The sequence below is a fragment of the Tamandua tetradactyla genome, chromosome 4 (genome assembly GCF_023851605.1).
Source record: "Tamandua tetradactyla isolate mTamTet1 chromosome 4, mTamTet1.pri, whole genome shotgun sequence".
NCBI lineage: Eukaryota > Metazoa > Chordata > Mammalia > Pilosa > Myrmecophagidae > Tamandua > Tamandua tetradactyla.
In genome coordinates this window covers 53,845,831-53,872,007 of record NC_135330.1, presented here as the reverse complement: position 1 = coordinate 53,872,007, position 26,177 = coordinate 53,845,831, and the positions used below count along the sequence as shown (strand labels likewise).

General features: G+C 35.2%; 1 protein-coding gene and 1 pseudogene across 6 annotated transcripts in view; both read left to right on the top strand.

Moving 5' to 3' along the window:
* ASPM (assembly factor for spindle microtubules) overlaps positions 1-26,177 on the top strand; it is a 69,296-nt gene that overhangs the window by 38,935 nt on the left and 4,184 nt on the right. For 3 of the 6 annotated variants that reach the window (XM_077157311.1, XM_077157309.1, XM_077157312.1), the window contains 10 exons: positions 4,091-8,395; positions 11,817-11,983; positions 13,346-13,442; positions 15,341-15,550; positions 16,477-16,626; positions 17,455-17,646; positions 18,317-18,509; positions 18,674-18,828; positions 20,330-20,506; positions 21,336-21,502. In XM_077157311.1, the coding sequence (XP_077013426.1) occupies positions 4,091-8,395; positions 11,817-11,983; positions 13,346-13,442; positions 15,341-15,550; positions 16,477-16,626; positions 17,455-17,646; positions 18,317-18,509; positions 18,674-18,828; positions 20,330-20,506; positions 21,336-21,502 (5,813 nt within the window). Of the gene's footprint in view, positions 1-4,090; positions 8,396-11,816; positions 11,984-13,345; positions 13,443-15,340; positions 15,551-16,476; positions 16,627-17,454; positions 17,647-18,316; positions 18,510-18,673; positions 18,829-20,329; positions 20,507-21,335; positions 21,503-26,177 lie in introns of those variants that run through there. The other 3 variants (XM_077157310.1, XM_077157314.1, XM_077157313.1) reach the window with 3 other exon arrangements.
* On the top strand, positions 22,780-25,403 carry LOC143679112 (F-box only protein 34 pseudogene; annotated as a pseudogene).

Here is a 26,177-nt window from a genome sequence, read left to right as displayed (position 1 = left end):
TCAATGTGATCATTAGAAAAAGAAATAAAAAGAAAAAAGAAAAAAACTCATACATACCACATCCTTACCTCTCCCTCTCATTGATTGCTAGTATTTCCATCTACTCAATATATTTTAGTCTTTGTTTCCCCTATTTTTTACCTGTACTCATCACTCACTTTCATTGATCCATAGCATTTCAATCTACTCAATTTATTTTAACGTTTGTTCCCCCTATTATTTATTTATTTTTAATCCATATGTTTTACTCATCTGTCCATACCGTAGATAAAAGGAGCCTCAGACACAAGGTTTTCACAATCACACAGTCACACTGCGAAAGCTGTATCATTATACAATCATCTTCAAGAAACATGACTATTGGAACACAGCTCTGCATTTTCAGGCACTTCCCTCCAGCCTTTCCAATATACCTTAACTGAAAAGTTGATATCTATATAATGCATAAGAATGACCTCCAGGATAACCTCTCGACTCTTTGAAAACTCTCAGCCATTGACACTTTTTTTGTTTCATTTCTCTCTTCCCCCTTTTGGTCTAGAAGGTTTTCTCAATCCCTTGATGCTGAGTCTCAGCTCATTCCAGGATTTCTGTCCCACATTGCCAGGAAGTCCCATACCCCTGGGAGTCATGTCTGCGTAGACAGGGGGAGGGTGGTGAGTTTGCTTGTTGTTTTGGCTGGAGAGAGAGGCCACATCTAAGCAACAAAAGAGGTTCTCTTGGGGGTGACTTTAAGTAGGCTTGACCTATCCTTTGTGGGGTTAAGTTTCATATGAACAAACTCCAAGATTGAGGACTCAGCCTATCTTGCTAGAGTTTTAGTAACTTTATTGATGTTTGTAATGAACAAGACTTTGCTTTCATTAATTTATCTCTATTTTTATTTTCAGCTTTATTGATTTCTGTTATTGCATTAGTTTGCTAACACTGCCAGAATGCAACACACCAGAGATGGATCAGCTTTTAATAAGGGGATTTGTTTAGTTGTAAGTTTACATTTCCTCAGAGGAAAGGCAGCTAGCTTTCATCTGAGTTTCTGTATTACATGGGAAGGCACACCGTGAAGTTGGCTGCCTTTCTCTCCTGGCTTCTGGGTTCCAGTGGCTTTTCCTGGGGTGTGTCCTTTTTGCATCTCCAAAGTCTGGGTCTGAGCTTCTGAGCTCTTTCTAACCTCTCTCTCTTAAGCTTCCAGCTAATTAAATTAAATGTCATTCATTATGGAAGGCTCTCCCCTTAGGCTGCAGATGATTTAAGTCCATAGCAACAGAACAACAGGACACCATCACCTGGCCAAGTTAATACATGAATCTAACTACTACAGTTATTATTTCATTTCTTCTGCTTGTATTTGTATTATTTTGCTCTTGGTATTATAGTTTCTTAAAGTGGGTTCTTAGGTAAGATTTGATTCCTTTTTAAATAAAATCAATTCATGGTATCAGTTTCCCTCTAAGTACTACTTTAGCTACATTATTAATGGTTGTTTAAGTTTACTTTCTAGATGCTTAGTGACTTTCCTGTTATCCTTCAATTAATTGATTTTTAGTTTCATTCCATTATGATCTCAAAATACAGTTTGAATTAAATTATTTTACATTTTGTTGAAGTTTTGTTTTCTGACCCAAGATAGACCCATCTACGTTGGCCTGCAGGCCAAATCCAGCCTACCACCTATTTTTATAAATGTAGTTTGTTATAATACAACCATGCTCTTTTAGTTTATACATTCTTTATGACTACTTTTGCAGTGCAAGGGCAGAAATGAGTTGTTGCAACAGAAAATTTCCAAAAACCTGAAGATATTTACTCTTATCTTTTACAGAAAAAATGTGTTGACCCTGATCTTAGTGACTGTTCCATGTGTATTTAAAAAGAATGTGTATTCTACTATTGTGGGGTGGAGTGTTTTGTAAACACTCCCAGTGTTTGGTGTGTTTTGGACAAAGGGTTGGTTTTATTGCCAGAGGAATATTCAAACTTGATCACCTGTAGCCTGGTGTCATTCATATACCAGCAACTGAATCAGCTTGAGCATTTATAACTTTTGCTGTAGATTTTGTAACCCTTGCTGTTGCACCAGCTCACTGCTGTGCCAACTAATAGGTTAAGGAATGTGAGGTAGGATGGAAATGAAACAGCAAAGGCATGGCTTGTCAGGAGACAAAATGGTTTGTGACTTCTCAAGTCTTCCTGAATTTTACTTTTTAACCACGGCTCTATAATTCCTAAATTGGAGAATGGGATATAATTTTATTATTAATGAAAATAGAGACTCAGAATGATCAGGCTCATTTATTTATTTATTTATTTATTTATTTATTTTTTACATCTTTAAACTTTTTTTATTGTATAGTATAACATATACAATGCAAAGAAATAAAAAAGCAACAGTTTTCAAAGGACTCTACAAAAAGTGGTTGCAGGACAGATCCCAGAGTTTGTCATGGGCTACCATATGATCCTCTCATATTTTTCCTTCTATCTGCTCCAAAATATAGGAAGCTAGAGGGCTAAAATACTTTTTTATCATCACAATCAACTTTTATTTCCTTCTATTTTTGTGTGAACAATAAGATATATACAAAAAAGCTATAAATTTCCAAGCAAAGAACTGCAATTAGTTGTAGAACATATTTCAGACTTTGACATGGGTTACAATTTCACAATTTTAGGTTTTTACTTCCAGCTACTCTCGAATACTGGAGACTAAAAGAGATAACAGTTTAATGATTCAGCATTCATATTCATTTGTTAAGTCCTATCTTCTAGGTATAATTCCACCATCACTTTTGATCTTTCCATACCTCTCATTGGTGTTTGTGGTAGTTTCACCACAGTTTTGTGGTAGATTCAGTTATCAACTTGGCCAGGTGAATGTACCTTGTTTTGTTGCTGTGGACATGAGTCAATGGTATGTGAACCTCATCTGTTGCTCATTATAACTGCAGTCGGTTAGGAGGCGTGCCTGCTGCAATGAATAACGTTTGACTTAATTGGCTGGTGCTTAAATGAGAGAGCACAACGTAGCACAGCCCAAGCAGCTCAGCATTCCTCATCTCAGCACTCGTAGCTCAGCCCAGGCCTTTGGAGATACAGAGAGAAGTCACCCCCGGGAAAGTTGTTGGAACCCAGGGGCCTGGAGAGAAGGCCAGCAGAGACTATCCTGTGCCTTCCCACGTAAGAAAGAACCTCAGTGGAAAGTTAGCTGCCTTTCCTCTGAAGAACTAACAACATAAATCACCTTTTATTAAAAGCCAATCTGTTTCTGGTGTGGTGCATTCCGGCAGCTAGCAAACTAGAACAGGGTTGTTTGGGCTATGGCAATTCCAAATTTTTGATATTGAAAGCATCTGTCACTAATGTGGGGTCAGGAGATGGAACTATCTGATGTTCTGTAGAGATGGGGCTAGGTTTCAGGATTTATCTGAACCAGGGACCCATATGGAGGTTGTAGGTTTCTGGCAAGTTACTCTAGTCCCTTGTGGAACCTATAAATTGCCCTACGTGTTGTGTTCTTTAGGATTGGCCGAAAGGGTCCTGGTTGGGAATTGGCATGTTATGATAGGTACCTAAGTCTACTTCCAGAGTAGCCTCTAGACTACTTGAACTCTCTCTGCCACTGATACTTTATTAATTACACTTGTTTACCCCATTTGGTCAGAATGTAATTGTTGATTCCATGGTGCTAGGTTTGGATCATCCCTGGGAGTCCTCTTCCAAGTCACCAGGAGACTTTCACCCCTGATGTCATGTCCCACATAAAGGGGAAGGCCCATTTATTTTTCAAATCTCTATTTTATCAGGCCTACAATGTAATGCTATAAAATCACTCACATAAATGGGTTCTAATCACTATAAAATAGTATAGCAACCTTAAATTAAGGGGAAAATAAGGGCCAGAGATGAATATGTAACAGATTACTTAGAATGCAAATAAATATAATTGGGATTGTAAAAATTTTGCAAAAATACATTGGGTTTTTAACTTGTGTTTAATTTTAAGCAGAATGTTATAAAAAATGTATTTTAATGGTGCTAATTATAGAAAGCTACATTTATTTTATTTTGTGTCCTTTCTTACCTTTCTCAGGGATATTGGAGAAGATATTCCACTAGAAAAAGATTTCTGAAATTGAAACATTATTCAATCATCTTGCAATCTAGAATAAGGATGATAATTGCAGTTTCTTCTTATAAACAATATTTGTGGGCTACAGTTACAATTCAGAGGCATTGGCGTGCTTATTTAAGGAGGAAACAAGATCAACAAAGATATAAAATGCTAAAATCATCAACCATTATTATCCAGTCAACGTTCAGGAGATGGAAGTGGCGTAAAATGCAATTACAAATAAAAGCTACGATAATATTGCAAAAAGCTTTTAGAGCATGGCGTGCCAGAAAACTAGCTAAAGAAGAAAAATCTGCTATCGTCATACAGTCGTGGTATAGAATGAACAAAGAATTGCAGAAATATATTTATATTAAATCTTGTGTTCTCATCATTCAGAGAAGATTTAGATGCTTTCAAACTCAAATGTTATATAGAAGAAAAAGAGAGTCTATACTGAAAATCCAGAAATACTACAGAGCATATCTGAAAGGAAAGACTGAGCATACCCAGTATTTGCAGAAACGGGCTGCAGCCATTCAATTGCAGACTGCTTTCAGGAGGATGAAAACTCGTACATTACACAGACAAATTAGAGCTGCTTGTGTTTTCCAATCATATTGGAGAATGAGAAAAGAAAGAGTTCAGTTTTTAAACCTTAAGAGGATTGTTATCAAATTGCAGGCACATGTAAGAAAACATCAACAATTACAGAAATATGAGAAGATGAAGAAAGCTGCCCTTATAATTCAGACTCATTTCCGAGCTTATATTTCAGCCAGGAAAGTTTTCACATCTTATCAAAAAACACGTTGTGCGGCGATTATTCTTCAGTCTGCATATCGAGGGATGCAAGCTAGGAAAGAATTTATTCACATTCTAACATCTGTTATAAAGATTCAGTCATATTATCGTGCTTACACTTCCCATAAAACATTTCTGAGCCTAAAAAATGCTACAATAAAACTACAATCAATTGTCAAAATGAAACAAACACGTAAACAATACCTACATTTAAGAGAAGCTACTGTGTGCATCCAGCGATGGTATCGATCCAGAAAAACGGCTGCACTAAAGAGAGAAGAATATAGGCAGGTGCAGACATCGTGTATCAAACTGCAAGCTTTTGTTAGAGGGTACCTGGTCCGAAAACAGATGAGGCTGCAAAGAAAAGCTGCTATTTCCTTACAGTCTTATTTCAGAATGAGAAAGATGAGGCAGCACTATCTGAAAATTGTTAAAGCAGCTATTGTCATTCAGAAATACTATCGTGTATACAAAGCACAAGTCAATCAGAGAAAGAGCTTACAAGTCAGTAGAGCAGCTACCTGCTTACAAGCAGTTTACAGAGGTTATAAAGTACGCCACCTAATCAGACAGCAGTCTACAGCTGCTCTTAAAATTCAAACTGCTTTTAGAGGGTATAGTAAAAGGATGAAATATCAATCTGTGCTTCAGGCTACAATCAAGATTCAGAGGTGGTACAAGGCATACAAGACTGTTCATGATATAAGAACACGTTTTTTAAAGACAAGGACAGCTGTCATTTCTCTCCAATCTATTTATCGTGGCTGGAAAGTTCGGAAGCAGAACAGAAGGGAACATAAAGCTGCAATTAAGATTCAGTCTGCTTTTAGAATGGCCAAGGCCAAGAAACAGTTTAGATTGTTAAAAACAGCAGCATTAGTCATCCAGAAACATCTGAGAGCACGGGCTATAGGACAGAAGCAACGTATGAAGTATATCAAACTCCGTCATGCAGCACTGATGCTTCAAGCTGCATGGAAGAGAAAAACAATGAGAAGACATATTCAAAGACAACACAAATGTGCTATCATCATACAGTCCTATTACAGAATGTATGTGCAGCAAAAGAAGTGGAAAGTCATGAAAAAAGCTACTCTTGTAATTCAAATGTATTATAGGGCTTACAGTATTGGAAAGAAACAACATCATTTGTATTTGAGAACTAAAGCAGCTATAGTGATTTTGCAATCAGTGTATCGAGGTGTTAGAGTGAGAAAAAAAATAAAAGACTGCAACAAAGCAGCAGTTACTATACAGTCTAAATATAAAACTTACAAAACTAAAAAGAAATATGCAACCTATAGAGCTTCCGCTATTACAATTCAAAGATGGTATCGAGATACTAAAATTGCAAACCGTCAGCGTAAGAAATATCTTAATTTAAAGGCAGCAGCAATTAAAATCCAAGCCATTTATAGAGGTTTAAGAGTAAGAAGGCATATTCAACACATGCACATGGCAGCCACTTTTATTAAAGCCATGTTTAAAATGCATCATTCAAAAATGAGATACCATACAATGAGAACAGCAGTTATTCTAATTCAAGTAAGGTATAGAGCATATCGTCAGGGTAAAATTCAGCGTGCAAAGTACTTGACAGTTTTGAAAGCTGTTTGTATTCTTCAGGCAAATTTTAGAGGAGTAAGGGTTAGACAGACTCTAAAAAAGATGCAGATCGCAGCCACACTCATTCAGTCATACTATAGAAGATACAGACAGCAAATACATTTTAATAAGCTAAAGAAGGTGACAAAAATAATACAGCAAAGATACCGTGCTATGAAGGAACGAAACATACAATTTCAAAAATATAACGAATTGAGGCATTCTGTAATATACACTCAGGCTGTTTTTAGGGGGATGAAAACTAGAAGAAATTTGAAAGTCAAGCATTTAGCTGCAACGCTTATTCAGAGGAGATTTAGAACTTTAATGATGAGAAGAAGATTCCTCTCTCTCAAGAAAACTGCTGTTTGGGTTCAGAGAAGATATCGTGCAAATATTTGTGCAAGGCATCGCTTACAGTTCTTACAATTACAAAAAGCAGTTATTAAGATCCAGTCTTTGTGCAGAAGATTGATAGTAAAGAAAAAGTTGCAAGAGATGCACAGGGCTGCAGTTCTTATTCAGGCTACTTTCCGAATGCACAGAATACATGTTACATTCCAGACTCAGAGAAATGCCTCAATTCTAATTCAGCAATATTACCGAGCATATCGAGCTACAAAGTTGCAAAGAGAAAATTATATCAGACAACGGCATTCTGCTGTAGTCATTCAGGCTGCATATAAAGGAATGAAAGCAAGACAGCTTTTAAGGAAAAAACATAGAGCTGCTATTCTGATACAAAGCACATATAGAATGTATCGGCAGTATTATTTCTACCAAAAGGTCCAGTGGGCTACAAAAGTAATACAAGAAAAATATAGAGCAAATAAAAATAACCAAAAAGTCCTTCAGCATTATCTACCCAAAAAGGCAGCAACTTGTATTCTGGCAGATTTTCAGGGTAAGAAACAAATTCAGAAAAAACATCAGGCTGCCATTATTATTCAGAAGCATTTTAAAACTTTTAAAGTAAGGAGGCATTATCTCCACCTTAGAGCAACAGTGATTTTTGTCCAAAGAAGATACAAAGCACTTGCTGCAAGGAGAGTCCATACCCGAGCAGTTATTTGTATACAGTCTTTTTACAGAGGCTTTAAGGTACGAAGGGATATCCGATGTATGCACCTGGCTGCCACACTAATTCAATCATTCTACCGAATGCACAGAGCCAAAGTTGTTTATCAAGCAAAGAAAACTGCAATTGTTGTTATACAGAATTATTACAGGTCTTATGTCAGAAAACAAATGGAAAGAAATAAATTTTTAGCAGTGCAGATATCGGTACAGTCTGTTCAGGCTGCTTTTAAAGGAATGAAGGTTAGACAGAAATTGAAAAGCACATCTGAGAAAAAGATGGCAACTGTTAACCAACCTGCATTCTTCTGTTACAGAACTAAAACTCAACATAAAGCTGTTCAAAGTGTCATAATTCAAAAGGGGTATAAAACTCTGCTTGCTTGTTCACAAAAAACAGAAGAGTATCATTCTCAAAGAAAGGCTGCAATGATAATTCAAAGAGCTTTTCGTGAAATGGTCACAAGAAAACTGGAAATGCGGAAGTGTGCCGCCCTGCAAATTCAGTCCTACCTGCAGATGGCTGTGTGTCGAAGAAGATTTATTCAGCAAAGAAGAGCTGCTGTCACTTTACAGCAGTACTTCAGGGTATGGCATACCAGAAAACAGTTTTTATTGTATAGGAAAGCAACAGTGGTTTTACAAAATCACTATAGAGCATTTCTGTCTGCAAAACACCAAAGACAAAATTATTTACAAATCAGGAGAAATGTTATCATTATTCAAGCTAGGATAAAAGGATTTCAACAGAAACAGAAATTTCAGAAAATTAAAGAAAGCACCTTAAAAATCCAGGTATTTACATACTTAATTAAAAAATAAGACTTAATTTTTTTATTTTGACCAGTATTTATGAGAATTTATAAAATCAGCCTCAGCAGTTCATAAATAAAGTATTTACTTGAGGTGGCCATTATCTTCCAATGTAGGGCATTTTGGGGACTGGGAAGAGTGTACTGCTAATAATAATTAAGCCAAGACAACACAACTGGGATTTTCGCTATGGTTTTCCTATGCTTGGTTGGTACATTTTAGTAGGGTTTAGTTTTACACTGCTGGACCAGTTTTGAGAATGTAGTTTGGGAGGGCTCCATTTGGCAGGATTATTTCTCTTAGTGGAAATTTTAAGGTAAAGTGCTATTTGGCATAATTTGGGCCAAATAACATAACTTTACTCCTCACCAATCTATTAAGCAGAGCTATTTAAGCTAAGTTGATTTACTTTATTCAGAGTGTTTAGAACTTTAGGTCTAAGACCCTTTTATATTATTTTGTTTGATCTGTTTTCCAAATGTGTAATGTGTGAGCACTGTAGGATGTTATTTTGATTTTGAAGTGTGGGATAAATAAGAGAGTTGGGTACTTCATCTGTTTTATTCTACTTGAAATAACCTGGGCTTTAAACCTGGGTATAATATGGTGCCAGGTTGCTATTAAGCTTAGAAATAATGTCTTCATTCCACAATAAGTTCTGGCATTGTGACTAAGCTATATTTAGTTGCTTTCCTCAACAAACTTAGTTGAGCAAAGAAGAGTAATTTTAACAATATGAGAAGAATGTTTTACTGGAACCAGAGAAGGGAACTCTAAGCTAGTCTCACTGGTGAGAGAAGACTTCCCAGAGCAGGTAGCTGAAGGATAAAATAATTAGCCAGTTAAAATGTATGGGTCAGATATTCCAGTCACAGGAGATAATGTAGCAAAGTCCAACAAAGAGTATAGTACAATAAAAAGAGTGATTTAAGATTAGGTTGGTGGTAGAAAGAGTAGGATTGTCGATAATTTTGTAAGACAGAGAGAAGAGTTTAGTCTTTATCCTCCAGTCTACGTAAAACTCTAAAGAAGTTTAAGCAGGAGAAGGCCTGAATAATATTTTTATTTTTTAAAAATTACCCTGGCAGGAATGTAGAAAATGGACTGAAAGGGGAGCAAGACTAGCAGCAGGGAGACCAATTAGGAGACTTGGCATTAATTAGTTTCAATGGGGTCATAAGAATTAGGTTGATTCAAGGGTAGAGTTGGCAAGGAATCAAACCATGTTTATGGCTTAAGTAACACTAGATAGATGGTGCCATTCATTAATATAGGGAACAAAGGCAGGAATGGGGTTTGGAGACTGATGATGGGTTCAGTTTGAGGCACATGTAGTCTGATATACCTAGCAGGTTGAGATGTCTAGTAGGCAGTTGGCTATGTTTGTCTGGAGTTCAGGGGAGTAGTATGTGCTTCAGATTTGGCTTAAATATGATTCGATATGGTAATTGAAGTCATGGAAGTGATGGAATCATCTGGGAAGAATTCATAGAATGGATATAAGAAGAGGGCCTAGGACTTTGAATCCTGAAGAACATCAAAATTTTAGAACATTTTGAGGGGAAAACCAGCCAACACTCTTAGGAGGGAAAGGAAACTAAGATTATGATATTCAGAAACCAAGGATTGAAGGAGGAAAGGATTGCTTAACTTCCATATGTTGCCCAGAAGCTAAGGGCTGAGAAGTGTTCATTGGATGTGTTAGTTACAGCTGTATTTTGCTATAAATGGCAGAAAAGCCAAAATAATAATTTTAGAAAAGTTCATTTTTTTCTTTTTTTAGCATATATCAGTGGCCTTAAGCTTTGCCTGCAGATTGGAATCACCTTGCTCCTACCCATAGGTATTCTGATTTAATTGGTATGGGGAGCAGCCTAGGCCTGGGATTTTTAAAGGCTCTCCAGATGTATTAGTTAGGGTTCTCTAGAGAAACAGAATCAACAGGGAACACTCGCAAATATAAAATTTATTAGTGTCTCACATGACCGTGGAAACACAAAGTCCAAAATCCGCAGGGCAGGCTGTGAAGCCAGTGATTCCGATGGAGGATCTGGATGAACTCCACAGGAGAGGCTCACTGGCTGAAGCAGGAAGAGAGCCTGTCTCTTCCAGTGATTCGATTGAGCATCACTCATTGCAGAAGACACTCCCCTTGGCTGATTACACATGGAATCAGCTGTGGATGCAGCTGACATGATCATGATCTAATTCCATGAAATGTCCTCATTGCAACAGACAGGCCAGCACTTGCCCAACCAGACAAACAGGTACCACCACTTGGCCACGTTGACACATGAAGCTGACCATGACATCAGGTGATTCTGATGGGCAGGCAGGTTTGGAAACCATTGGTATATACTGTTCATTACCAAATACATTTATACATGAATGTTGTTATTTAGTCTTGCTTATATAACAACTGATTATAATATACTTTAAGGGAGTTAAGGTAATTCCGAGTAAGTTTGACCATGTAATAATCCTTGCCTTATTAACTGGATTTAGAATCTAAACCTCATATAAGATTTAACAATGGCATTTATTTGTGGGAGAGCTTTTGGAGTTAATTAGACTTAGAATCACATCTTGACTCTATTACTTACCACTTGGTAACTAGTCTCTTCTTTCCTAACCTCAGTTCCTTTTTTGTTAAATAGAGATCCTAATTTCACACAATAGCTGTAAGGATTAAATAAAATAATTCTTCCACATATTCCTGAGTGACATTACAAGTTGTGTATTCTTTCTGGGCTTTGGTTTCCTCATCTCTAAATTAGAGATATTAGCTTCTATATTATTGTTAGGTTTAAAAGTGCTTGGTACAGTGCTAAGCACTCAATAGGTAATGGCTGTCATTTAAACTTTTAGCCAGCCCAGAGGTTGTCCAAATCGGAAGCTCTGATGCTCCTGTGATAGATAAGAGCTCTCAGGATTCTGTAGCACACAGGGCACCAGATCCCCTAAGTATGTAGGGTGAGAGGGCTTTTCCAATAAGTGGAGTGGGCCTGTGCATTCACTTTCTGTTCTTCTGCAGATTTGGGTTGGGAAAGACATTGCACATATTTGGCTTTCTAGACATTGTGTCTATCTTACGATTTTTAAACATTGGTTAGTGTTATGTTAGGCTGGACTGACAGCCAACTACAAGGTGTGTGTGATAAAGCACATGGTAGCCGTTCACTGAGTGAGCACCACTGTTAATTATTGTATAATTATTGTATAACTCAAAGGGCTCTCTAGTCAGGAACAAATGAGCCTAATAAAATAGTTATGACATGGCTATATTTCTGCAGTAGATTTTTCTGTGTATTAATCTTGTGTAACTTTCTTTAACACAAATTCTTCCGATTTATAGAAAAATAGAGCACTCACTGCATATTTGTTTTATTTATGTGTTTAATAGTCTGTGTGGAAGAGATATAAAGCCAGGAAGTATTTGTATAAAGTGAAAGCAGCCTGCAAGATTCAAGCCTGGTATAGGGGTTGCAGAACACGTAAAGAATATCTAGGCGTATTAAAAGCTGTTAAAATCGTTCAAGGTTACTTCTATACCAAACTGGAGAGAACACGGTAATGTATTATAGCTACATGTAAGTGTGTGAGTGTATGTGTATGTAGTAGCTGAATCTTCCTATAAAATAATGCTTGTATTTAAAAAAAATTGTTTAATTTGTATGATGGTTTTGTTGGTGTTTTCTCTGTTAAATGAAACAGTATATCTCCTGTACTGCCTTATTTTTGAGATAAAGCATAGCCTTAATGATATCGTTTAGTAAAAATGATTAATTCAGGCTCATAGGAATGAGTAATGATGGACAGGTAGAAGGAGAATGTAATAATATAGTATATCTTGGTTTCCTTATTAGTTCATTGGTCCACATTATTTGTTGACTCTACTACTGGCAAGGTTTCTTTTTCATTTTTTCCTTTTGACTTTGTATTATTCCCCATACGTTTTATCCATAATGACTAAGACCCTAATTGCTAACCTATCTGCTAATTTTATCTCCCAATTTCTAGTTTTCTTTTACACATATTTTCAGAAGCTGTTACCAAATGACCTTTTTATTTCAGAGTATAAATTTTTCAATTCATCAATTCAGAGTACAGAATTGATGAATTGTTGGGTCAGTTATGGTTCTAAATATTGTTTTAAGAGATATAGCAGATTAGTTTTAGAAGAGTTTCAAAATCAGTTCTATAGATTCAGGGATTGACTTTTTCTCTTTGACAATTCAGTCTTATTTTCTTAGAAAAATGGAACAAGATAAGTTAATCTCTACCTTTTCCACATTATCAAGAACAGATCAGAGAGCCTGTTTATTCTTAAGTGTTATCTTTTACCACTGTGACAACCCATAAAGTTTAATCTCTGGGCCTCACATTTTTAACTTTTCTCCAATTGTCTGTACAGAATATTTTCATTAAGATATTCTGATGATGGAGCTATCTTTCCTTTCAAATGAATGTCCCTTTTTCATTTCCCTAATGCTGATCCTTTTCTTGAATACCTTTGTCTGCTTAGACCCACTAATGACTCAGGTTTTATATTTCACCATTATTTCTATTACCACCCTTTTATCAAGACTTTGTCTAGATCTGGATAATTCTACTTCTTCCCCATTTAGAATTCTTCTTCATGCTAGACTTTTCATGTCTACTGATAACATTTCTCACCCACTGCTGGTGTATGGTCATGATAATTGCGCAACTTTCTTTATTGTCTCACTTGCGTGTGTGTGTGTCTGTATAAAATTCTGATTGCTAGAACTTGAATTTAAATTATACTTTTATTTTCTACTTTTATTCTCATTGCTTTTGTTTTTCAACTTTTTATATTTTATTTCTCCTCTCATATTTCATGGGGGGAGGCAATAAATATTTATTGAATAGATTGAAGATTGAAATTGCTTTCCAATAACTACTTTATAGGTTTTTGAATGTGAGAGCATCAGCAATTATCATTCAGAGAAAATGGAGAGCTACACTTTCTGCAAGAACAGCTTGTGAGCCCTTCTTAATGATAAAAGTAGGTGTAAATAAATTCACCTCATTTTACAAAGAACTACTTAAGGAAACAGAAAATAAAAGAATGTTTATAAGATCTATACATTTGTTTTTCACACATCAATTACAATCAATTAAAAATTATATTCATTCATAATAGATACTATTTGGTAGTATTTTTATGCATATATATGTATTTATAAAATATTCTTAAATCCAAGTTTGAAGTGAACTGTGAAATAAGCGGTTTACTTGGAGAAAGCCATAATAGATGTAGCATATTTTGCCTACTGTAAATCAAATACTCAATAACATGCACTTTGAGCCATAGCTGGTGATCTGTTTTTTTGTTTTGAGCTGTTTCAATATTTTTATTGACAATTCTTCACGCACATACAGTCCATACATGGTATCAATCAGTGGCTCACAATATCATCACATTGTTGTACATTCATTGACATGATCATTTCTAGAACATTTGCAACACTCCAGAAAAAGAAATAAAAAGAAAAAAGAAAAAACTCATGCATCCCATGCACCTTACCCCTCATTAACCACTAGTATTTCCATCTACCTGAGTTATTTTACCCCTAATTCCCCCTATTTTTAAATTTTTTATCCATATTTTTTTTCATTCCTCTGTTCATAACCCGGATAAAAGGAGCATCAGACATAAGGTTTTCCTAATCATACAGTCACATTGTAAAGGCTATCTTGTACAATGTCTGTAAGAATCAAGGCTACTGGGACACAGCTCAATTTTTTCAGGTACTTCCTTCCAGCCACTCCAATATACTGTAAACTTAACAGGATATCTATATAATACATAAGAATAACCTCCAGGATAACCTCTCGACTCTGAAGTGAGCCACTGAAATTTTATTTTGTCTCATTTCTCTCTTTCCCATTTTAGTCAAGAAGGCTTTCTCAGTCCCATGATGCTGGGTCCCAGCTCATCCCAGGAATTCTGTCGCACATTGCCAGGGAGATTTATACCCCTGGGAGTGGTGATCTGTTTTTAAGTAATTAATATCAAAGTTATAGAATATATATACTACCGATGGCTTCTTATAGTTATAAAAATTAAAAATTTGCATATTCATGTAATATTCACCATGGCCGTGGAACCGTTAACACTATCACTGCTACTACTGACCCTTATTACATACCAGACATTGGTTAAGCTCCTTTATATTTACAAAATGATCCTTATAGCAGCCTGATGGAATAGTTACTATTAACATATCCATTTTACAGGTAATGATACTGAGGTCCAGTGAGGTAAAGCGGCTTGTCCAAGGTCGCTCAACTAGTTACAGGCTGTGTTGTAAAATAAATTTAGTTCCCATTGTAATTTATATCCTTTTTTATATTTGCTAGAATTTGTTGTTCTAGCAATATCTAAAATCAGGATGTTACATAATTTTAGGAATCTAAAGTGTGTGGTAGGTATGGTTCTCAAAGCTTCCCTCATAGCTTTTTTTTTTTTTTTTTTTTTTGGCATGTGCAGTCTCCAGGAGTCGAATCTGGGCTCCTGGTGGCAGGCGAGAATTCTGCCACTGAGCCCCCATCACACCTCCTGTCACTAACATTTTTCTTAAATGTATTTTCCCTGTAGTAATGTTAGTTCTTTCCACCTCACTTGGAAAAGTAGCAAGAGAATGAGAAGGAAATAGGGTATCTATTCACCTTGACTTGCACCTTTGTGAAAATTTCATCTTTATTTGTAGACCTGTATGAGTTTAGAAATAAACTCATTTTCATATTTTTGAAATATGACATCTTAAGCTATAAATTTAAAAGTGTTTTTTTCTGTTCATATTTATACCATTTCTTTTCACAATGAGAAATTTAAGGCCTTCCAGTGGGTTGAAAATCTTATTTCTATTTCCTAATGTTATCACAAATTTTCCCTTGTAGAGACATCAAGCTGCTTGTTTGATCCAAGCAAATTTTAGAGCTTATAAAGAAAGGCAGATCTTTCTTCGGCAGAAATCTGCTGCTTTGATCATACAAAGATATATACGAGCCAGGAAGGCCGGGAGGTGTGCAAGGATAAAGTATATTGAATTTAAAAAATCTATAGCTGTTCTGCAAGCACATGTACGTGGTTGGTTAGTAAGAAAAAGAGTAAGTATTTTTACAAAGAATATCACAGTCTTATAAAATGAAACTCGTTGTTAAATATGTTAAGAAATTTTGGATTTGGGGAATAATTTCAAAACTAATATAACCAATTAACATGAATTTATTCAGTTTTCCAGAGCTGTAGAGCATTGATTGCCACAGATTTTTGTTCTGTGAGCCTGCTATTTCCCATGGATGCTCACGGCCACAAACACAACGTAAAATTTCTCTTAGGTAATAAATCTTGGAATTAAAATGGAAAGAGTATGAGGAAAGGGGGCTTCATATATGAAGAAGATCAATATTTAGTCAAGTAGTTTTTTTGTTACCATTATACAGCTTTAAGGTGTTGTACATACTGTTCCTGTGATAACTTCTGCATCTTTGGCAAGGAAAAACCTTCCTTTGGGAGATCATGAAGATGTCTAGCATCCAACATACAGAGAAAACATTGGCAAAGATAAAATAGATATGAATGTTTAAAAAAAAAAAAAACTTCATATTTTCTTCACTAAATAGAACTTGGAAGTCTGAAGGCTAGAGTACAAATACAAATAATCTTGTATCACCATCACCAACAGTACTAATTAGAAAGATAAACTTTTTTAGTATAATATTGATATACTTCTCTCAGTATAATAATTTGTAAAGCCTTAACTAGCAGTTATTAAGTAATCTAATTAAAGGAAATGCTTTTATTCTTAATTAAAATATCCAGAATATAATTTTGGTTTCTAATCCTTGAGTTACTAGAAATATCATATAGGAAAAGATTATAATCACTTTGAATTACAATGTAAATGATTTTAATAATTAAAAGTCAATTTAGTATTATTGTTTATATAATTTGCTACTGAGGCTAAACAAAAATAAACATTGATAGTCTTAGGCTCAGATATATGATTATTAATGCTTTTTTTTTCCATTAGATTTTAGAGCAGAGAACCAAAATTCGGCTTCTTTGCTTCACAGCAGCTGCATACTATCACCTGTCTGCTCTTAGAATTCAAAGAGCATATAAACTTCACATGGCTGTGAAGAATGCTAACGAGCAGATCAATTCAGTCATCTGTATTCAGGTTAGAATCTCCTTTGCGGTAAAACTATATGATACAGTTTTTTCTGTTTTTTGTTTGTTTGTTTTGAGATTTAATAAGCAATTTACATACAGCTTATGCTAAGGTCGTATTATCTTTAGCTTTTTGTCATATACCTGGTAGGGTTAGGATACTTTGATGTTTTATGGCTCAGAAATAAAACTGAAAATTGTTATTTAAAGTATTTGTGCTCCTTTACATTACTATCAGTCAAGTCTGAGTATACCTGTTTCTCCACATCCTTGCCAACATGTGGCATCAGAACACTTTCTAATTTCTGCCACTCTCATGAATGGGAAATGGTATCACGTTTTAGTTTTGGATTACCTTGATTACTAGAGACTCTAAATTTTTTTTTTTTATATGTATTGGTTATCGAGTTCCTCTTCTGTATTTGTATATATATTTTTTCATATTCTTTTTTCCATTGTATTTCCTTTTTCTTATTGATTTTTAAGAGTTCTTAATATATTCTCGATAAGAATCCTGTTTTATGTATGTATTAATATACATACACATATAAAATTTTGACAGAAAAGGCAAATTACAGAATAATACATTTTGACAGTAAATTGTAAAATGAATGCAGTATTATACAGGGTTAAACATGAACATGAACACACCCAACATAGACAGAAGGGTTTTCATCAAGTGGAATGGGGAAGCAATACCAATGGGGAGGGTTGAAAGGTATTTCAATATAATGTTCTGTTTCTTTTGTCTGTGTATGTGTGTATTTACTTTTTCTTTTTCTTGTAAATGAAAAATACTGAAGTAAAAATTTTAAAAATCTTCATATGCTTTAAACAGAGGTGGTTTCGAGAAAGATTAAAACAAAAGAAGCTTATTGAGAAATATCAGAGCATCAGAAAAATTCAGCATTTGCTTCAGGAACAGCTGAGCCAAGAAAATAGAGCAGCATCAGTAATACAGAAAGCAGTACGCCGTTTTCTCTTTCATAAAAAACAGGAAAAATTTAACAGTGGAATTATTAAAATTCAGGTATCTGAATATTGTATAGTTTTAGTTGCACACTTAGACTTGTAATTCATGTACACGACACCTGACGTTTTAAAAACACAGTCACATTTTAAGAAGCTAAGCGATTATCCAGTAAAAAAAATGATAGATACTACGCTACCATAATTTTATTACTAATCCTTTTATTTTCAGATTCTGGAAAGGATGTTCATGATTGAGAGATGAAAAAGTGTTTTAGCTTTTTAAATAAATTTAGACATCTTTGAGTACTGAGTGATGCCTCAATTTATGAGCAGAAATATATGTATTTCTTTTTAGAAAACTTGATTTTGCTACTTGTTAGAACCTAAATTGGGGTTTTAGGTGAAATGTATCTGTTCACATCATGTAAATTTGCTGAAAATATTTGCATTGCTGAAATATATGTAGATATAAGTTCAAAACATCACTGAAGTGGGTGCAAGGGTAGTTCAGTGGTAGAATTCTTGCCTGCCGTGTGGGAGATCCAGGTTCAATTCCTGGCCCATGTACTTCCCAAACAAACAAGCAAACAAACAAACTTAAATTCAGCAAATGGTGCTGCAATAAGGGGATACTCGCATGGAAAAAGAATGAAATGTGACCCCCTCCATACAGCATACAAAAAAATATCATGGAATGTCATCTTAAATTACTTTTTTGTCTCTTTAAGGCATTATGGAGAGGATATTCTTGGAGGAAGAAAAATGATTGTACGAAAATTAAAGCTATACGACTAAGTCTTCAAGTGGTAAATAAGGAAATTCGAGAAGAAAACAAGCTCTACAAAAGAACTGCCCTTGCACTTCATTATCTTTTAACATATAAGCACCTTTCAGCCATTCTTGAGGCTTTAAAGCACCTAGGTCAGTTAGGTTTTTGTGTGTGAGTGGTTTTTTTAAACAATATCTTTATAAGATTACCAACTAATTTTTGCCTTTGAATCTTTAAAGAATATTACAATACTATAACATTAGCTAAAACTTCATTTTGTTGCTGTGATTTTATCAATGTTTTTTTTCCCTTTCAGATGTAGTTACTAGGTTGTCTCCACTTTGTTGTGAGAACATGGCCCAGAGTGGAGCAATTTCTAAAATATTTGTTTTGATCCGAAGTTGCAATCGAAGTGTTCCTTGTATGGAAGTCATCAAATATGCTGTGCAAGTCTTGCTTAATGTAGCTAAGGTAGTTTTCTATTTTAATAATGAAATGTTCATTGGTCAAGAATCCTGACCTTGAAAACTTTAAGTTTATGCTTGCTAGACTTAGATCTCAAAGTAAAAATTCATGTATGTACATGAGTCCTAGAAGAAATAAAGAGGTTTATTTATTAACGTAACTATAGGGAGAAACACTAATTGTTGTAGTATTTTAATTCTTCTCTCTTTATAGTATTAGTAACGATAACCAACCTTTATGAGTACGTCATACGTGCTGGGGGCTGTATTTAGTGTTTTTCTTGCATTATTTAATTTAATCCTTACAGAAATCCTGTAAGGTAGTATTGTCATTCCCATTTTTTAGAGGAGGAATAATAATATTTATGAAAGTTGGGTTCCTTGGTAAGGACTCAGGTCTACTAAGTATAGAACTGAATTTTGATCCATTTCTGTTTGACTCCAGAAATGGTGTTCTTATTCACTTTGTTGTGTTGAAAGAGAACTTCATTAGAATCCTGTCTGGCAAAACATAATAAAGGAAAGGTACTGTTATAACCTAGTTACCTTGTAATGCTCTACATATTAGAATTTTAAAGTCTTGGGTTCTAATTGGTAGCTGGAATCTACCAAACTATATTGCATGCAGTCAGAGGTATTGAGATGGCAGATTTGTCTTCTGTACCCAACTCCTCAACCACAATTTAGAGTACTTGATCTGCAGTTTTCGTGTTTAGAGGTAGTGCACATAGTGGTTCAGAACACAGTGTTTTCCAGTTCCGCATTCTGTGTTTCTCTTTCTTCAACTGTAAAAAGGGTTTAGTTTAGTGATGGTACCCATCTTATGATATTATTGTGAGGATTAAATGAATAAATAAGCATGAAGTGCTTGATAGAAATGCTGTGTGAGTGTTAGCTGTTAATGTTGTCTTGCTGTTATTTTTATCACTGCCAATCATTTTTACTTATTACCACATGAATTTCAATATGAATCCAATGATAACACAATTAGATAATTAATGGAGGCATAAAAAAATATATCCTAGACTTAGTATCAAATTTATTTTAATTTACAGCAAATTCATCTTCCTCTCGAATTATATATTGATTCTTAAGTTTATCAGTACATATAACACAAAGATAAATTATCTTTTTCCTGAGAAGTTCTCACCTCTCTTTAAATTAAAGGTTCCCTTTAAAATGAAGACAATTAAAAATTGTCTTATTTTTAATTCATTTCATTTATTTTATTCAAGATGTTTAGTTTTTTTTACTCAAGATGCTCGTTTTCTATTTTTCAGATATAATTCATTTTATGTAGTGTTTTAGAAGAAAGTAACAAAAAAATTAAAATGAGGATAGGTATATAAAATGGATCCAGTGATAATAGTGTGAATAAATGAAAATATCTGAAATTCATTGCTACATAAAGGCCAGAGATTTAGTCCTATGCTTTCTGTTTCATTAGGCTGTTTCTAAGGTTGCATGTATCTATCATAACTTTTCATTTTCATTATGTTCTCTTTAAGTATGAGAAAACCACTTCAGCAGTTTATGATGTAGAAAATTGTGTAGGTACTCTACTGGACCTTTTGCAGATGTACCGAGAAAAGGCGGGTGACAAAGTTGCAGACAAGGGTGGAAGCATTTTCACAAAAACTTGTTGTTTGTTGGCTGTTTTACTGAAGATAACAAATCGAGCCTCTGTATGTATTATCAGTTACTTTTTAAGTTACTTTTTATAGTTTTTTAAAGTTGCTTTTCTAGGTTTTTAAGTATTTTAACTTGTAACTAAGTCTTTTATATTTTTCCTTTAGCAAAATCACAGCAACGTAAGATTACATAAGCCTGCCCTTTGCACTGATAAGATGAATTTGGGATATATAAAAGAGTTTATTCTTTCTAGCTTATTAAAGAAACTTTAAAGAATAGCCTACCAAATTCTGAAAACAGAATTTATTGCAACCTTATGAGTAACCATTTATTATTTATTTAAAGGAAGTAACAAATTTCCTAGCAAGGTTGAAAGACCAGTGTGCGTGATCCTTATCCTTCTGGTGCCACCATGAATGTGACCGTCTCAAGCTGTTTTATGCAGAGACCTCTGAGTTACTCTCCCTTGTTGTTACAACCAATATGGGATTGACCTTAGCCTTTTCCTGAAAACAGTGGAAACCACGGAAGGATTTTAAGCAAGGGAGGTTTTAATGATCACTCTGGTTGCTGATTGAAGGGCAGATTTGGGGAGGGCATGTGTGGATATAGGGAGATAAGGCTAGAGACACTTGTAGACAGGTAGTAGTCTAGGCAAGAGATTATGCTTGGACTAGGGTTATACGGGTGACGTAAATAAGTGGGTAAATTTGGAAAATTTGAAGAGGTAAAATTCATAAGGCTTGTTAAATGAATATGAAAGGTATTATTAATTATAATAGTTGCTTTTTTGTGTCATGTTTATTACTGATTTTGCTAATATAGAAGATATAAACAATTTAATATCTATCAGTTTTTAATAAATTTAAACTTCTTTTTTAGGATGTTCGAAGTAGGTCCAAGGTTGTTGACCGTATTTACAATCTCTACAAACTTACAGCTCATAAACATAAAATGAATACTGAAAGAATACTTTATAAGCAAAAGAAGAATCCTATAAGCATTCCCTTTATTCCAGAAACACCAGTAAGAACCAGAATAGTTTCAAGGTAAGTAGCTAAATATACTGTATAATTTTTGCTTCACTTTATTTAGCAAATATTTATTAAAAACCTACCATAATACAGAATTCCTGGGATGAGCCAGGACCTGGCATCATAGGATTGAGAAAGCCTTCTTGACCAAAAGGGATAAGAGAGAAATGAGACAAAATAAAGTTTCAGTAGCTGAGAGATTTCAGAGTCAAGACGCTACCTTAGAGGTTATTCTTATGCATTGTATAGATATCCCTTTTTAGTTTATGGTATATTGGAGTGGCTGGAAGGAAATACCTGAAACGATTCTTAAAGACAATTATATGAAGGTACAACTTTTACAATGTGACTTTGTGATTGTGAAACCTTGTGCTTGATACTCCTTTTATCCAGGGTATGGACAGATGAGTGAAAAGAAAAATATGGATAAATAAATAACTAAAAAATAAGGGGAACAAAGAATAAAATAAATTGGGTAGATGGAAATGCTAGTGGTCAATGAAAGGGGGAGGGGGTTTGGTATGTATGAGTTTTTTCTTTTTTCTTTTTATTTCTTTTGCTGGAGTGATATGAAAGTTCTAAAATATGTCCATGGTGATAAATACAAGATATATGATGATACTGTGAGCCATTGACTGTACACCATGTATGGACTGATTGTGTGTGAAGATTTCTCAATAAAAATATTTAAGAAAAAAAGAAAACAAAAACAAAACCTACCATAAACAAGTTATTGTATTTGGCAAAGAAGAAACAACATATGAACAAATATAGAGTCTATGACAAATCTAAAAGGCACAATCTCAGTAAATAATGAGGTAATAACACTGTAGTTTTGTGTATTTGGTATTTACCTAATACATTCTTTGTATTAATAGTTAAGTTAGGGTTACCAAACTTGTTATAGGCTTTGCTACATCAATTTTCCTTTTCTGCATTTTGAACAAGTTAAATTATTTGAAAGCTGCCACAAGTCCCTCTTGGCCGAAATGTCATTGCAAATTCCTCCCATAATTCTCCTGATGGTTGACATTTTCCCCTTTAGAGAATTTCTTTATGACACCTATATGCATAAATGTGGTTTAACTAGTTTGACAACGTGCTACTTAAGAAGTGGGGAAAATAAAATTGAATGTTAGCTTATCTGTTTAACCCTCAATTGCCGTTGTCAGAGTAAAAATGATGTGGAGCATGTCCCATACTACAAGGTACTAAAAGTTCTGTTCTTGTGCAACATGATCTTATCTTATTCAGGAGAAAGACAGTAAACAAGCAAATGAGTGAATAAAGTAATGAAGGTCGTGACAGCTGCTAGGAAAGAGAGTAACTTGAGGACCTACAGAAGTAGGGTAACCTGGAAATCTTCTCTGGGATATAATATTAGCCCAGACTTGAAGGATGTGAAGTAAATGTAAAAGTTGGGGAAAGGGCCTGCTGTACCACCATATCAGAGTAGTGCAGTCCCAGGCTGGCCCCAGGTGGGGCAGATGCACAGTTAATCCTAAGAGGGGAACTGAAGTTTAAGGTTAGAAGACAGACTCTTCTATCCATAAATACCTCACAGTGAGCTTACTAACAGGAAGAAAAGCCATGCTGGAAACTCCAGAAGAAAGAATGACCTCTGAAAATCAGCAAGGAGAACTAAGAGCCACCACAAAGGGATAAAAAATGAACAAGATAAAGCTAGCTACATGAAGCCACCAGGTGTCTTTCCTTCAGCCTTTCTTAGTAAAGCCTCATCTTGAAAGCCTTTTGGGATCATTTCTCTAAATGTTCTGTGCAGTATGATTGGGAAGAGTCCTGTGGAGAGCAGCTTGAGTGTTAAAACCAAAAAAGAATGCACCACCTATGACAATCCACCAGGGCAAAGGAGGGAAAGGGTCACTTGATATCTGAGTTGTGAAACCAGGAAATACTAAGGAGAAAATTGCATTATTTGAAGCCCACCAGTGTAGCAATAGGGTAGGAACTTTGAAAATAAAAAGCTCATGAGACATTGATGGGAGAGCTACTAAAACAAGGAAAAAATCAGGACATCTTTAAGCCAACATACATTTAGAAAGGATGAGGATAGTCAACAGTGAGTGCTACCAGCCTGAGCCTTTTGCATGTGGCATTGAACATTGCTCTGTGAGTGACAGTTGGAACACAGTCTGTGCAGGGAGGCCTCTGTCATCCATATGGGTGATGGCCTTCCTTGAGCAAAGAGCCAGTGTGCTGCTAGCCAGCTGTACAGAAAGCTGCACAAACTCGCCTGCTGTTATAACGTTTTCTGGGCAATCCAGAGGTGTACTCCCAGCCTCTCCCCATGGAAAGGGGAAATCCTGAAATCGGGGAATCACAGAGTAAAACAGTCCAGGTCCTTGACATGGTAGACAGACTAGTCAGAGTGCCTGAAAAAGCAGAGCCAGCGTGAGCCTGTGAGCCTCTCAAGGAAGCTTCCATTGGAACATGGGCTGGGTGTTGCTTGCAAATGGCACTGAGGCTGATGAAGGCAAAACTAAAAATGGCACCTTGGAGACACCTGATATTCAAATGAACTCTGTGGCATGTGTATCTGTGGACTAGCCCCTCAAGAGCTAACCATTGTTCTCCTAAGGGGAACCAGGCCTGCAGCAGTACTTCTCAGGGCTGTCCTTCATTGCCAATAAGTATGAATTTCCATATAGACAGTACAGAATTAGAGTCAGCTCCGCAAATTGCCTGAAAAATAGCAATTTTTTTCTACAACAGATATGTTGTAGAAATGATAGAGGAACTTTTTCAGTTATCTTTTTCTCTTCCCATCTGTCCCCAAGCCATTGAATTGCCCACAAATGCTGATGATTTTAAAAGCAGAGTTTGTGCCACTTAATAGCCAAAATCCTGATCAACAAAGGACAGAATCTTTGTGCATTAGCGTCACTGTATCCAAGGTTGAGAAAGACCAATCTAGTTTAAATCCCTGTGAAGACCCACTTCCAAGGATGTTGTTTTTTTTATGCTACCTGATCGGTGCCAATTGGACTGTTCCCTGTTGAATGAAAGTACAGACAAAAGAGTCTTCAGAGGTCAGCCAGTTTAAAGATGCTACAGAGGATGAGAGTGGATCTGAGGAAAAAAAGTGTTTCAGCTGAGCCACTTTGTCCTGCCCCCCGTCTTCTGTGGAAAGTGTATTATGGGTTTATGAGACAACCGTTAAAAGATTGGAAGAAGTAGGTGTCTCATGACTTCCTGGAGACCATGTTTAAACTCCAGTAGCTTTTGGAGCCTCAGCAGTACATGGCCTTTTTGACCTACCACATTATAAAGTGAGATTACTTCCCACTAAGAGTTTAATTGCTCTTAAATGTATCTGCTGCTATTTTAAGTTTATCATTGAATACTGCAACATCAGGTCGGCAGATTCTTGCTGGGTTTGAGATCCACACTACAGAGAGGATCCTGGCAAGCAGTGCAAGAAAAATATGTGAAAAGGTATGTGTCCCTGTGCTGGTGGTACCCCAAGCCCTATTGCCAGGCATTACCCTGTGAACCAGGATACTGGATGTGCTGCCATCATCTCAGAAGGGCTTCCCTGGCTGTAAGCTGAGGCTTCATAACCATCACTGAGGCCCTGTGTGCCACAGCTTTAATTGGACAGTTCATAAGAAAGAAAAAGACTGTGGCCTACCCAAAATCTCTAAGTATAATTTAAATTAATCTGTTTCTCTTCTTAGTTTTAACAAATTTTGTTCTGCATATTTTGAAGTTCTGTTATTAGATGCATGTATTTTGGGGATTTATATGTGTGCCCTTTATGTTTTGGCCCCTTTAACATTATGTAATCTCTATTGGTTATATTCCTTGTTCTGAAGGCTGTTTTGTCATTAATATAGCCATGTCATCTTTCTTTTGATTAGTATCTGTACATTATATCTTATTCAGTCCTTTTACTTTCAACCTATTTGTCTTTATGTTTAAGATTTGTTTCTTGTAAACAGTGTATGGTTGGGTTTTGTTTTTAATTGGGGTATTTAAGACATTTATATTTAATGATTGATATGGTTCAATATAAATTTACCATCTGCATTTTCTTATCCTTTGTCTCATCACTGTCTCTTTTCTCCTTTTCCTATATACTTTTTTTTATTTTAGTTAGATTGAGTATTTTTTGTTACATTTTATTTTAGTATTAGAAATTCCACAGTAAGCTCTAACACTTTTTATTTTATTTTTTAAGAAAACCTCTTGGTTTATAATATATGTCTTTAACTTTTTGTAGTCCACTTTAAAATTATACTGTACAACTTTGCTGTGGCATTTTGATTGTATTTTCTCAATGTATCAGCACACGAAGTTTGACAAAATAAAAAGTAAACAGAAAGCCTTTACAGATAGTTTGAGAAGGACTTTTATTAAATCTACCTAGCAGTTTTCAGGATTTACAGGAGATAGAGAAATCTTTTAAATGACCCCAGAGATAAGCAAAATAAAATATTCAGCAAAATCTTGAAGGTAGAAAATTCTACAAGATAAATGACTAAATTTATTTGTCAAATAATTGTCAAGAAAGAAAAAAGAATGAGGGTCGATCTATATGTTAAGAGATTTGAAAGACATGTTACCATATGTAAAAGTTTATATTCTGATTCTAATATGTCAGCTGTTTAAAAAAGTTATATGTTCAGATTATTTGAACACTTAGTAGATATTTGATGATATCATGCTC